This window comes from Lithobates pipiens, unplaced genomic scaffold (assembly GCF_037356315.1).
Source record: "Lithobates pipiens isolate NorthernLeopardFrog02 unplaced genomic scaffold, aLitPip1_a1.2 Scaffold_16, whole genome shotgun sequence".
Taxonomy (NCBI): Eukaryota; Metazoa; Chordata; class Amphibia; order Anura; family Ranidae; genus Lithobates; species Lithobates pipiens.
Window position 1 is genome coordinate 649,275,778 of NW_027507748.1, and position 15,804 is coordinate 649,291,581.

At 42.7% G+C, this 15,804-nt stretch overlaps 1 protein-coding gene across 1 annotated transcript in view; it reads left to right on the forward strand.

Moving 5' to 3' along the window:
* PDGFD (platelet derived growth factor D) overlaps positions 1–15,804 on the forward strand; it is a 383,342-nt gene that overhangs the window by 295,971 nt on the left and 71,567 nt on the right. The window contains exon 4 of the mRNA XM_077484355.1: positions 15,457–15,516. Within this exon, the coding sequence (XP_077340481.1) occupies positions 15,457–15,516 (60 nt within the window). The remainder of the gene's footprint in view (positions 1–15,456; positions 15,517–15,804) is intronic.

A 15,804-nucleotide genomic window follows, 5' to 3' on the forward strand; every position in this document is an offset into this window, starting at 1 on the left:
TCACAACCTCTGAGTGCAGGATCCATCAAGATAAATTCCTGGATCTTCAGCAGACACTGAGGGCAGCAGTGCAATAGGCTCCTGTTGCTACTAATCAAACGGCTGGAGGAGGATGCAGAGGCTTGGCTTGCCAGTGCTGTGTGTCTATGGATGCACTTAGCTCAGGGAGTTGGCAGACATGGGTGTCTCCTTAATGCACAGCTAACTAAGGAGACATTCACAAAGATAGATTCTCCCTCTACCAGTCTGAGTTGTGAACGCAAGAGCCTGATACCATGTCAAAATGTAGGAATATTACATTAAATAAATACCCTTAACAATTAAAGAATACAGAACTGCATAAGTTGTACCAGAGGTGTAACTAGACCCTTCAGGGCCCCAGTGCAAGAAACCACGACGGACCCCCCTGACCCACCCCTTCCATCTGAGCACCAGGTTTCCAATTTTGGGAGAGCGTCCATTGACATCCTCCCAGAACCCTGCTTCCCGCATGCCCCCCCCCCCCCCCCCGATGTGCATCCAGTGCAATCACTGTGGCCCTTTACCATGTGATTAGCTGATCACATGTAAACAGACTTGCTGGTTATCAGCAGCCCTTTCCTCCCACGCTGTATCTGTGTGAGGAAAGGAGAGCCGTTAACTGGCAAGAATGTCAGTAAACTGTTTACATTGATCATCAGTGCTCATCAATGCCGCCTATTAGTGCCCATCAATGCTACTTTTCAGTGCTCCATTTCAGTGCCCATTAATTCCGCCTATCAGTGCCCATCAATGGCGCCTATCAGTGCAACCGATCAGTGCCCATCAATGCTTCCTATCAGTGCCACCTATCAGTGTTCATCAATTCCACCTATCAGTAGCACCGATCATTGTTCATCAATGCTGCCTATCAGTGTCACCAATCAGTGTTCATCAATGCTGCCTATCAGTACCACCTATCAGTGCTCATCAGTGCTGCCTATCAGTGCCACCGATCAGTGCTCATCAATGCCACCTAGCAGTACCACCTATCAGTGCTCATCAATGCCGCCTATCATAGCAGCCTATTCTTGCTTATCAATCCCACCTATCAGTGCCCATTAGTGCCTTCCATCAGTGCTCATCGATCAATGCTGCCTACCTCCTCAGCAGGTCGTTGACAGTTATCCCTCTCTCCTCTCTCGCACGGGATGAGAGAGGAGACATCTGATCTGCTCTGTCCCCATCCCCACCCCGTCCCCCCTCCCCCGTGTGCTCTGCGGGAAGGTGTTAGCTTCATACTTCACCTCCCGTAGAGCACACGAGGTGAGGGGGGGGGGGGTGAGCCAGAGCAAATCGGATGTCTCCTCTGTCATCCCGTGCGAGAGAGGAGAGAGGGATAACTGTCAATGATGGCTCTGAGCTGTATGAAAGACACGCTCTCTGCTCAGAGACCTGCGATTAGCAATCCCGCTAGGGCCCCCCTGACATTGGCTGAATGCCAGGACCCAGACAAAGTGAGACTGCTGCGAGCCTGGTACTTCCACCACTGAGTTGTGCATTTTATATCTGCCCGAAGGTCAGCTTTAACGACTTGCCGACCGCCCCATAGTAGATTTACTGCTACAGGGCGGCCGCACTGTGCAGAATCACATATATGTGATTCTGCACTTCTGGGTTTTGGGTGCGAGTGCACGCTACCGCCGGCTTGCTCCCGCTGTTACTTTACACAGCGGGTTCTGATCAGCGGGTCCTGGGACCCGATCTCCACAAGAACACACTGATCATTCATTACACTGACAGAATGCCAGTCTATGTAAACAAGGCAGACTGTTATTCTGTGAGTGCAGAAGACATGGGTCCTGTGTATCTATGAAGCAGAAACACTGATCCATGCCTTCCATTAGTAAAAGCACCTCCCCCACTACACTGAAACATTAGCTAGGCACACAGTTAATCCTTTGATTGCCCCTGATGTTAACCTCTTCCCAGCCAGTGTCATTAATACAGTGACAGTCCATATTTTTAGCACTGATCACTGTATTAGTGTTACTGGTCCTCAAAAAAGTGCCAGGTGTCCAATTTGTTCATGGCAAAATCACATGTCCCACTATAAGTCAAAAATATGTAGCAGAATACAGAATACATATTGGCCTAAATTGATGAAGACATTAAATTTTTTTAATTTTATTTATTGGATGTGTTTTAATGCAGAAAGTAAAAAATATAGTTTAAAAAAAAAATAGAAATAGTTGGTTATTCTTTGTTTTCAGGGCTAAAAGTAAAAACCGTGGTTTTTATTTTGTGCACTATAAACAAAAAAAAGAGCGACAATTTTGAAAAACATTTTTTGCTATAATATCCCCCAAAAATATATAAAATATTTTTTTTTCTCAGTTTAGGCCAATATGTATTCTTCGACATATTTTTGGTAAAAAAAAAAATCAAAAAAAATCGCAATAAGCTTTTATTGATTGTTTTGCTCAAAAGTTATAGTGTATACAAAATAGGGGATAGATTTATGGCATTTTTATTAATATTTTTCTTTTTACTAGTAATGGCGGTGATCTGCGATTTCTATCTTGACTGCGACATTATGGTGGACACATCGGACAATTTTGACACATTTTTGGGACCATTGTCATTAATACAGTGATCAATGCTATAAAATTTAATTGATTACTGTAAAAATATCACTGGCAGTGAAGGTGTTAACCACTAGGGGGCGGGGGAGGGGTTAGATGTGTCCTGGGGGAGTGTTTCTAACTGTTTGGAGGATGGGCTAGCAGTCACACGACACTGATCGCTGCTCCCGATGACAGGGAGCAGACGATCGGTGTCCTGTCACTAGGCAGAACGGGGAGATGCTGTTTTTACATCGGGATCTCCCCGTTCTTCAGCTCCGTGACACAATAGCTTTTTTGTATCACTTTTGCTGTGGACTTGATGATGTGATCTTCATTTTTGCAATAAAAAGCACAAGACATTTTATTCCTTTCGGAGGGTGTCTTTCCATAGTTTTTTTCTCATTCTTTTCTACCTGCGCATGTATTAGCCGGCACCTGGGGCTCTTATCTGGAAGACAAGCATTTGCCTTGGCGGATCGGCCTGGAGCGGTGGTTTTCTCTCTATCTCCGTGACACGGTCGCGGGTATCTCCACGGACATTGGGTCCCGCGGGCACGGTCACGGAGCTCGTGGCAGGCATGCGCTTCCGGCAGCGCAGGCGTGCACACAGCGGGAAATTCAAAGTAACGTATGGGTACGTTACTTTGCCGAGGCATTCTGCTGAAGTATAAATACAGGAGACGGTCGGCATGTGGTTAAAATGTAAGAAGCGATTCTAATAGTTTTACATAATGCAGGAACATCCATACATGTAGGACTCCCCAGCGTTAGAGGTGATTTATTCTTCCAAAGCAAATACACTTTTGAACACTGCCACTGACTAGTATTCCAATGTTTCTCTTCTCCCTCAGTTTTTCTCCAACACAGCTAATGTGACCCCAGCACTGATGTAGAGGGGCAAGGGAGGGTTAAACAAGGTTGCTGAGCAGGCAGCTGTCATTAATTTTATTAACTGATGATGTCATCGGTTGTTAGGATGCAGATTGTAATGGTGCGCAAAAAAAATCTGTGGCTTTGTGTAACTAAAAGTCAGGCCTGTTTCACTCTCTGGCTTGTATACATTTTTTGGGCAATTTTCTGGCATTTTGCCAAGACACTCCTGAAGAAACCTCAAGGAGCCCCAGAGTGCCTGGGCACCCTGCTTGAAAAAGGCTAGTTTAACCACTTGCCGCCCGACATATAGCAATATGACAACGGAAAAGTGGTTGCGATATCCTGACCGGACGTCATATGACGTCGCCAGGATATGAAGCTACTGCACGCCCCCAGGGCACATCGCAGTCTGATTGGTCTGACACACCGCAACTCTGATCTAGGTAAAGAGTCTCGGACAGAGACTCTTTACCATGTGATCAGACGAGTACAATCACGGCTGATCACGATGTAAACAGGAAGAGTCGTTGATCGGCTTTTCCTCACTTGCGTCTGTCAGAGACGAGTAGAGGAGAGCTGATCGGCTGCTCCTCTGACAGGGAGGGTCTGTGCTGATTGATTATCAGCACAGTCCCCCCTGAGGATGCCCACACTGGACCACCAGGGAGACCACCAGGGATGCCAATACTAGTCACCACCAGGTATGCCACCCTACAATGGGCATCACTGATTGGCAGGCATAATTGTGTGGCACTGATTGGCATCTATCAGTACCATCCATTAGTGTACATCAGTGCCACCTATCAGTGCCCATCCATGCCCATCTATGCCACCTATCAGTGCCCATCTGCACCACCTATCAGTGCCCATCCGTGCTGCCTATCAGTGCCCACCCGTGCCCATCCATGCCACCTTTCAGTGCCCATCAATGCTGCCTATCAGTGCTCCATCAGTGCCGCATATTAGTGCCACCTCATTGGTGCCAGCTCATCGTTGCCCATCAGTGCTGCCTTATCAGTGCCCGTTAGTGAAGTCCTATCAGTGCCCATCATTGAAGGAGAAAACATACTTATTTACAAAATTTTGTAACGGAACAAAATTTTTTATTTTTTTCCAAATTTTCTGTCTTTTTTTTATTTGTTTAGCAGAAAATAAAAATCCCAGAGGTGATCAAATACCACCAAAAAAAAGCTCTATTTTTGTGAGAACAAAATGATAAAAATGTAGTTTGTGTACAGTGTAGCATGACCGCGCAATCGTCATTCAAAATGCGACACCGCTGAAAGCTGAAAATGAGTCTGGGCAGGAAGGTGTATAAGTGCCCGGTATTGAAGTGGTTAAATGAATAATACTTATCAAAAATATCTCTGTCTGTATGCACTGTTATTGGCAAAGCTATCACATTTATTTACTGGAACAGCATATCGTGATTTCAGATCTTTAATACATTTGGTTATGTGGCCTCATTTGGCTAAAATATTTTCACAAACATTGTGAAAGTCATGCCAAAAAACTAAAAGGAAGAAATGAAGACTGAAGATTGAATTAATGAAAGGCAGTGAAATGAAGAATTGAAGATTGCTATATATAAAAATAAATTAAGGCTGCATTAAAAAAAAAAAAAATGGAATCTAGTTCCTATGATCTGCACCTCATTCTTAGATGCTCTACCAACAGGGTATACCAAGATGGCTATAGGAATTCTCTACTGCAAACTGACATCTTAAAGTGTCAGAAAAGTCAAAACAAAAATGTTGCTGCATGGAGGGTTAAATCCTTTTGTGGTTTTCATATGTTTTCTAATCTGATGATATTTTGTATTTTCCCATCACTTTAAATGCCAGTGACAATAGTCACCAGGACAAATAGAGAGGATGATTCTCCCTAGCAACGGTACAGACTAAAAAACTAATAGGGGTTCTAACCCTTCCCCACTCCATCCAAGACTAAAAAAAAATCTAAAGAAATGTTGGCTTTAGATACACTTTAAAGTCCATTTGTGGCCAAGGTATAAGCATTCAAGTATTTACTGGTGACCTGAGGAAGGGGGCCTCACCTCCGAAACATGTTGTCATAGCAACTCTTCCCTGGGAGATGGTTCACTTGCGTTTTACTCCTCATCGCGGCCGCGATTGATGTCTGGGCACATGCGCGGTTCTCGAAGCTGTTCAGTGGGAAGCTGTAGCTGGGACTTTTGATCATCCATCCTTCCTTCATGCCATTGGCAGTTTCATGGGACAGGCCGAGAGAGGAGGCTTATCTGCATTTGTATGTATGTGAACACCAAGTCTTCTGCTGTGAGTGCAACCTTATTCTTTTTATGTTCTCCAAATAAACGTTACATAGTCAGGTTGAAAAAAGACACAAGTCCATCTAGTTAAAACCATAAAAATAAATAAATAAATAATATCATACAACCCCATATGCACAATCTTATACAGACAGCTGATCCAGAGGAAGGTGAAAACCCCCCCAGCAAAGCATGATCCAGTTTGCTACAGCATGGGAAAAATTCCTTCCTGATCCCCCGAGAGGTAATCAGATATTCCCCGGATCAACTTTACCTATAAATGTTAGTACCCAGTTATATTATGTACACTTAGGAAATAATCCAGGCCTTTCTTAAAGCAATCTACTGAGCTGGCCAGAACCACCTCTGCAAGGAGTCTATTTCACATTTTCACAGCTCTTACTGTGAAGAAACCTTTCCGTATTTGGAGATGAAATCTCTTTTCCTCTAGGCGTAAAGAGTGCCCCCTTGTCCTCTATGTTGGCTGTAAAGTGAATAATTCAACACCAAGTTCACTATATGGACCCCTTATATATTTGTACATGATTATCATATCTCCCTTTATCTGTTCTTCTCAAGAGGGAATACATTCAATTCCTCTAATCTTTCCTCATAGCTGAGCTCCTCCATGCCTCTTATCAGTTTGGTTGCCCTTCTCTGCACTTTCTCCAGTTCCCCGAAATCCCTTCTGAGAACTGGTGCCCAAAACTGAACTGCATATTCCAGGTGAGGTCTTACTAATGATAACGTTAATACACTAGGGCGGCTGTACACTCTCCTTTCCTTTGTTTTGCTACAGATTCCAGTCCACCGCTCAGTGGATACAAAGGGTGCTGCAACACCTAGATCATGAAAAATGCCAACACAGATAGGGTGCCTCCCAATCTGTGAAGTGTTTGTGGGATCTGCACAGACTGGTATTATTGTGAATGTTACATATTCTTTACCTTCAATTAAGTCATTTTAATACAAGTCCTCACTAACCCTAAGCTGTAGCCACTGTAAAGCAATTTATCCTGAAAGAAGGTTCCAGCACTCTGCTCTGTCCTCCCAGTGCTTTGTCACTGTTCCAAGTAAGGAGCAGGGTTAGTTAAGCTGCTGAAAGTAAAATTGAGCATGAATTACGCCACAATACCTTAAGCTACAAAGTGCAGTGAGGGCTTGTTTTTAATGCACATTTACTGTTTGTTAAGAATATCTAAATATTATATATGTGTTACCACCTTCACACCCCTGGATTCTCAACCCCCAAATATAACTCCCCAGCACTCTGACCCCTCTACACCCTAGATTTCCCACCCCACTACTGTGACCAATCTACACCCCAGATATCCTCCAGAACTGTCACCCCTCTACACCCTGCATATCTCCCCAGCACTCTGACCCCTCTACACCCTAGATACCCCCCCAACACTCTGACCCCTCTACAACCTAGATATCCCCCCAGTACTCAGACCCCTCTATGCCCCAGCTGTCCCCCCAGCACTCTTACCCCTCTACACCCCAGATATCCCCCAGCACTCTGACCCCTCTACAACCTAGATATCCTCCCAGTATTCAGACCCCTCTACACCCCAGCTATCCCCCCAGCACTCTGATCCCTCTCTGCACCCTAGATATTCCACCAGCACTCTGATCCGTCTCTGCACCCCAGATATCACCCCAGCACTCAGACCCCTCTGCACCCCAGATATCCCCCCAGCATTCTGATCCCTCTCTGCACCCCACATATCCCCCCAGCACTTAGACCCCTCCACATCCCAGATACCCCCCCAGCACTCTGATCCCTCTCTGCACCCCACATATCCCCCCAGCACTCAGACCCCTCTACACCCCAGATATCCCCCCAGCATACTGATCCCTCTCTGCACCCTAGATATTTCACCAGCACTCTTATCCGTCTCTGCACCTCAGATATTGTGCCAGCACTCAGACCCCTCTATACCCCAGATATCCCCCCAGCATTCTGATCCCTCTACATCCCAGAGATCTCCCCAGCACTCTGATCCCTCTCTGTACCCCACATATCCCCCCAGCACTCTGACCCCTCTACACCCCAGATATTCACCCAAGATACCCCAAGCATTGCTACCCCCTATACGCCCCATATCCCCCCCTCAGCATTGTTTTCCCACATACACCCTTGATATCCCCCAGCACCACTATTCCACCCATGCAGTATCCTCTTTTCCAGTGGAGATACATTGCATGTGAACTTTTGGCTATGTACCCACCTCCAGCACTGGAACAAAGACTCACCTATACCAATCAAGTCATGCAGGCAGAAGGAGGGGTGGAGGAGGTAGCATCCCTTCAGACATTTCAAGCCCTTTGGTGCAAACAGTGCTGGACAACTGGGCTCACCATGACACCATCCACAATGCTCCTTCCACAGGTGGGCTCTTGGTGCTGCCAACTCTGCAGCTCCCACTCCAGCTTGTACCCCGTGGCCTCTGAGTCCCGAGCAATCAAGCTGCATGGGACGGGGTCAGAGCATCACTGGCCCTCTGGCTCCGCCCCTCATTGCTGGCTGTGAAATAATAGGTATCATTCTGCATAGCACGGCGCACCACTGCCAGCCTACCTCCCCTGTGTATCCATCACTCTCAGTGCCATCATGGGGCCCCCAATTTTCGGGCAGCATGGGCTCAAGGAGCAGCTTCCTTGGCAAAAGTGCAGGGGTCCCCCATGCAGCTGGGGCCCTGGGCAGTGCCCAGGGTGCCCTTTCCTTAAGACGGCCCTGCCTGTGGCCTGGCCATAGTTCTGCTTTGAATGTTTTTTTTTTCTACACTGAGAACTAATAATTTTTGGCCTTGTTCACACAGGGCTTGCTCCACAGGGAACACGACCCTAAATGCAGACAGGTTATGTCCAGGGTCGTGCACTCACCAGGATGTCAAATAAGGTCTAGGTCTGTGCAGCCACTGCATTCCAATTGACACCAATGGGACTGCCTGCACAGGGGGAACACCTGTGCACCCCCAAGTAAACATGAGCATACTCAGTAGTTCGCCCCGTGTGAGCGAGGCCTTAGTTTAGCATTAAGTGGGTTGGGCAGTAGTTAAATAAAAGATAAAAGTTATTGTTATCCCTCATTTTGGGGAATCATCAATCTGCATCCTAATATCAGCCATCTTGTACACTACAGTATTTGTTCTCAAATGTTCTATGTAGCTTGTTCAAAATTTCCACTGTACATTCAATAAATAAATGGGTCAGAACGTGATCTTAGCAGAACACAAACCGTTAATCTTCGAGCATCTGATGCTTAGACATTAACTTAGGGCATAGACCAACTCTACGCCTTGTAGCTGTCTCCTGCTATTTCAAAGCAAGCATCCATTCTCTCTGAAATTTCCTTTAATTGCCTTGTATTAAAGAAAGCAGTTTGTGCCCTGATTTACACATCTAAATATTTGCCGTGACATCTTTTCTACTTACCAAAACACAGAGTATCGTTCACTTGACAATAATTGCTCATTTTATAGTACTTTTCAGACATATTACATCTCCACAGGAAATGCTGTGAATGCGCATTATTGAATTTGCATAAAAATGCAATATCATGCCAAATATTTCATATTCTCTCCGCGTACGATCACATAAGTCTTGGGCGATTTTCCATTACTGTTTATTTTCATACCAAATGATAAAGCCTGGAGCAAGGATGTTTATGAAGCACTTGTATGTCATAATTTGTATTTTGGCAATGGGAGCGACTGCTTTGTAATATGAATCCAATTTCTTTCATATTATTTAGGAAAAATTTTTAAAACGCCATTACGCCAGCTACAATAAACTTGCAAATTATAGCAAGATCTTCTCTTAAAGGTGTAGCCCATTTTTGCACAAAGTTTTTCTGGAGTGTAAAACCAGTTATTGTAACTTGTCCATTTAGATATAGTGGTGCTGTTTCTCAACTAGGGTTCCACTTGAGGTTTGCCAAGGTTTCCTTGAGCATTGGGCAAAGGTGTGTTGATCTCCCGCCTACACTGATCACCAATGTAAGAAGGCAATTTTCTGTGACTAGCTGAAGCGGGTGCAACTTTTGGGCTAAAGTAGCAACCCCTTGAAATTACATTAAGATAAAAATCACCAATTAGCTTACATAATATAACAATGCCATATTGTTATAGTGCTTTCCTCCCTAAGGAAATAAAGCAATGTTCAGATCATGTCAGATGTTAGTATCCATGAAGGACAACTTTGCTTTTAGTGAAGTTGCCCTTTAAATGTGCCACCCCTTTTCCTTTCCCCCCAATGTAGCCCACACACAAAAACAAACTTTAAGCCAGTCATAGAAGGTTCAATTCTTGGCCAGTTCAGCAGGGACCAGCCAAGATTCGAACCACGCATAAGCAGGCTGATTGTACCCAAGTTGATTGATCAACTTGGGTACAACCAGCATGTTGGCTTCTTATGCGATTATTGCCATCGACTATAGATGCTAGCAATATTCACTCTGTGTTTCCCCGGCTGGGATGGATTCCTGCGCCCCACTGAGAGAACACAATAGCTCTGTGGGAGGGACAGACGATTGTGGTTGCAGGAAAGAAAATCACTCCATCTGTGGCTGTGTTCTGTCCCCGCTGCATGTTTCCCTGTGTGTATCTCAACATGCAGCTAAATCCTCCTATTCTGCAATAAGCCAGACTGAGTGTCATTTTGAAGCTTTATTAACAAAACAGATAAATATATTCAGTAAATTAAGTATTCAGAAATACAGAAATACAATGCATAAGCTAGGCTGTAGATGGCGATAAGTAATTCTCACCAGCACTGCTGCATTTGGGGGATTCAAGTGGATGAAAGTTTTAGCCCAACATTTGCTCTGATAGCTGGTTCTTTCTTTCAGTCTGAAGTCTGAGCTCACAGGATGCACCTGTTTCTTTTCCTTAGACTGAAGAATGATAGGAACTTTGTTAAAGAGGAACAGTTTCTAGTTTCTGCAAAAAAAAGTAAATTTATCACCAGCTCCATCTTGTGGTCAAATCTGATATTGCAGGCAAAACAACCTAATGGTCATCCTGCTAGAGGCAGAACAGGTTGGCTTTACTCCCTACTTAACTGGGCAGCCCTGCAAGGTGTCACATATCTGGACAGGGCTGCACAATAAAGAACTCAGGATCAGGCACAAAGGTGTTTGAGTTTGAAGTTGTCCTTGTAATGAATATATACAATGTTTTTAATAATTCTAATCATTTGGAATACACAAGGCTAAAGCCCCGTACACACGATCAGATTTTCCGATGGGAAATGTTGGATGTCAGGCTGTTGGCGGAAAATCTGACCATGTGTATGCTCCATCGGACAGTTGGTGTCAGACTTTCCACCAAATGTTGGCTAGCATGTCTTCAAATTTTCCGCCAGCAAATGTGTGTTGTTGGATTCTCCGAGCGTGTGTACACAAGTCCTTAGGACAAAAGTCCAAAGTACTCGGAAGCAGAAGCGGTCGGTCTAGTAAACTAGGGTTTGTAATGGAGAATTAACATTCGTGACGTGGCAATTTATGAAATCTCCAATTGCAGCACACAATTCTCTTCTTCATTAATGGGATGATAATGAAGCTGATTTTCTGGTGATACTGATGCAAACAAATTTTCAAAGGCTTTTTTTTTCTAGTGATAGCAAGAATAATATTATTATGTTTTTTTTTTATTTTTTTATTTGGGCAAGTTACCACAGCACCATTATCCTGTAGTTTTTATAATCAAAGATACAACTATGTTGGAGTCCCTTGTTAATTTTACATTGTATTTTTAAAAATGTAACTGCCTACTCCCAAACTGTCATTTGAACTAAAACACATAGCCAAGTATTATTTGTGCATTCAAAAATAAAAAATAAAATTAGACATGCTATCTGCCAATATAACTTAACCAAAAAGTGGATTCTATGCATCCAAAAATATAGAAAATATACCAAATCAAATCATTATTCAACCAAAAAAAATTAATTCAAAGCAATAACTCCAAGGCCAATAATAATAACAACACGTTATCTCCTCCGATTCCACAACATGTCTGGTTCATGAACGCCCATTGAGAAATGAACTGAAAAGCACGAACTGAAAAACGCTAAATGAAAAACGTGAAAAGAAACTCGCAAATCAACACTCACCAAACTTCTACTAACACAAAATTAGCAGAAGGAGCCCAAAACGTGGCACTAAAGAGCTGAAAAACCACGTAGTACATCTAGTACGCCACTACCTTTGTAGTTGTTGGCCAACATTTGTGTGATCGTGTGTATGCAAGAGATGTTTGATCCAACGCCCTTCAGGCGAAATTCCACGGTTTTGTTGTACACACGGTACAGGGATTTAAAGGGTAAGTCTACCTTAAAGGGTAAGTGAACTTACACTGGACCCCAAAATTTAAAATCCCCAAAACTTTTGTTAGGAAGATCTTTGATAACCAGGTTGTATGTGAAGTACCTCCACCATTGAGTGTCTGTAGGCTCTAACATACACTTGTTGCATTGTCCCTTCATGCTACGTCTAGGCTATCCTTGATATTGTTGTTTATAATGCACTCATTTCACAGTGCACTACATCAAATAGTAAAGTTATGCAAATCCGAAAAACTCCAAACAAATATGTACAGGAGTGTAAGGCCAGCCACACAAAGAGCAAATTTCTTTCCTGCAACCATGGGTTGCAAGAAAGAAATGCTCTCAATTCCCCCATCAACACTAACAGTGCTGACAGGGGAATCCCTCCTGCCAGGCCATAGTCTTCTCCTGGTGAGAAGGTGTCCCAGCTGGGAGACAACAGTGATTATTGCTAGTGGCTATAGCAGGCGCTACCAATAATCGCAGGTAAAACCCGGCGTTCTGGTTGCACCCATGTTGTTCTATTGATCAATCAACTTAATACATTCCATACACGGTTCGAATCTCAGACGGTTTCTGCTGAGCCAGCCAAGATTCAAACCATTTATAGCCAGACTAAGGGGCCCTTCCCCTAACGAGCTTACATTGAGGTAAGGTAAACTAGATAACAAAAGTAAAGGGAAAAAAGTAAATGGAGATGATAGGACTTCAGGGTAAAGACTAGGGGGTTGATTTACTAAAATTGAAGAGTGCAAAATCTGGTGCAGCTGTGCATGGTAGCCAATCAGCTTCTAACTTACTTCAGCATGGTCAATTAAGCTTTGCCCAAAAAAATCCTGGAAGCTGATTGGTTTCTAAGCAGAGCTGCACCAGATTTTGCACTCTCCAGTTTTAGTAAATCAACACCTGGGGATGGATTTATTGAAGGTAAATAGACCGTTCAATTTGCATAAGAAGCAATTTGCAAGGGAACTTTCCTCAGAGCTTAGTGAATGAGGTAAAGCTCTGTTGCCTTACATCGTCCATCAGGCAAAATTTTTTTTTTCCTTGCACATGATTGTAAAATATCCTGCAAGTGAGCAGCATAAACGGCACAGTTTGCAGTTGAAACAACAATAAATAAATAAATAAACAGGTAAAGTGACCGCTGCCTTCAAATCGACCACACATTAAAATGAAAGCCAAAAGAGCTCACAAAACTAAAAAAGGCAGCAAAGAGGGTGATTGCATAAAGAGCTAGCAAGAAAACTTCCTAAACAAAGATAGTTGTCGTTATTACTCTCTCCTTAATGTCCTTATTCAATTTATTCTTAGAAGAGGCAATTAAGGGGGCATATGATCATCAAGTATAAATATTTAAATTTAGGCTATATGCACTTAAAAGGATGTCTTAAAGGGTTTGTAAAGGTTCGTTTTTTTTTTTATAAATAGGTTCCTTTAAGCTAGTGCATTGTTGGTTCACTTACCTTTTCCTTCGATTTCCCTTCTAAAAAAATGTTTTCTTTGTTTTCTTTGTCTGAATTTCTCACTTCCTGTTCCTCCTCAGTAAGCTGTTCAGTAAGCTGTTCTGGCTGACTAAACACTGCTCAGATGATGGTGTGAAGTTTACTGAGGAGAAACAGGAAGCGAGAAATTCGAACAAAGAAAAAAAAAACGTTTAGAAGGGAAATCGAAGGAAAAGGTAAGTGAATCAACAATGCACTAGCTTAAAAGAACCTATTTAGAAAATAAAAAACTAACCTTTACAACCCCTTTAATTGTATTTTGTTATTGCAGCATACAAAAGAGCTATACCATCAGTCTCCTGAAAAAACTCTAATGAGTGAAACATGTCGAGAATGGGAGCGCTTTATTTATATGTCTGAATAACTCATATATCTCCCTTTTGTATGTATGTATGTATTGTGTTCCTCTTTCCATGTTTTTTGTAATTTAATAAAAATCAATTTTTTTACATTATTACCCTTCTTGGTGTGACCCATGTACTGGATACCGATAAAAGTCCAGAGGTTTCTTACCTCTCAGTCCCCCTCTTTCTTTTTCTTTTTCATAGCTGGATGTTCACTTGTATATGTAATAATACCAGGGATTGTTGGTCCAGGGAATATCTGACTGCCTCTTGGGGGATCTGGAAGGACTGAACCTAATTGGACCATGCTTTATAGAGGTTTTTAGCCTTCCTCTGGCGCAACTGTGGGTATAGGATTGTGTACATTGAGATTTTATATGTATTTATTTTTCTATTGGTTGAACTAGATGGACTTGTGTATTTTTTTTCATCCTGACTATCTATGTAACTACTGTTTGTGTCAGGAGAGTTTGTAAAGCATTTGAAAAAATGGAGAACACTCCAACTAGTGGAAAAAATACAAATGATTAAATGTAATACTTAATATTAACTATAATATTTATACGTAAAAGGGTTGTAAATCCTTGTGTTTTTTAACCTTAATGCATCCTATGCATTAAGGTGAAAAAACATCTGTCACTGAGTAGCCCCCCCCCCCCCATTTTACTCACCTGAGGCCATTCATTCCCACGCTAGAGACACGCTCTAGCTCTCTGCCCAGGGTTCTCGGCTCTTGATTGTATAGATTGATAGCAGCGCAGCCATTGGCTCCCGACGCTGTCAACCAAATCTAATGACATGGGCGCCAGGGGCAAGTCTGGCATTCTGTGTCTATGGATGCAAATGCTGGACTCGGGATCGCGCCCGCACACTACCCCCCCAGGAGATCGCTTCTCCAAGGGGGTTTACCTATGCAAGGAGGAGCCGCGAGTGCTACCAGGGGACCCCAGGAGAGCAGGTTCGGGGCCAGTCTGTGCAAAACAACCTGCACAGTGGGGGTAAGTATGATATGTTTGTTATTTTATTTTTTTAAACGAAGGTTTACAATCACTTTAATGACTAAAAAGTCAAGAAAATATCCGCTGTGGACCTAGTGGTCTTATAGAGACCTGATTTACCCAATAACTGAACCTTCCTCACCCAAGAAGCTAAAATAAAAATAAAACAATTGTTTTAAACTAGCTGTATTTAAAACTGAATTAAATGATTCGATTAGTTTACATACCTGGCTTAACATTTGGCTTTTAATATGTGATCTGAATTGAGCTTTAAAATAATAAGCACGTTGGAAAAATGTAACAAATCGAAATGTATAAGATAATGTTCATTTATCTTGCAGCTCTCAGTAGAATTTCCATCTTTGCGATTTGCAGCCCTACAGAATGAAGTAATCCTGTATTTTCACGGTCTATTATAGCAGCCTAGCCTGGATGCCTGAAAGGCTATTCAAATCTAACAGTAAAGATCTTATCCTGGGCCACAGCTTTTGTTTAAATTCTTATGCTAGCTTTTTCCTTTCCTTTCAGAAAGATTTTCTGCCTGCAGCATCGGAGACAAACTGGGAATCTGTCACAAGCCCTGTCTCAGTAAGTAATACTGTGTGTCAGTGCGCGGAATAAAATAAATGCCTATACTACTAAATAAACAGCATGTTCCTAGTTATTATCTGTACTGCCACAGTAACAAAATACTCTGATGTGCACTTTTTTTTTCTTGCATCTCAAATTTAAATTTGACAGGTATTATGCAGAATGAATGCTTTAAAGGATTAAAATGATGACGGAATTAAAACAAGATCTCTTTGGTTTAAAGCGATATTTTATGCTTTTAAACCTCTGGAAATGCTTTTTGTAAATAGATTTTTTTTTTTGAAA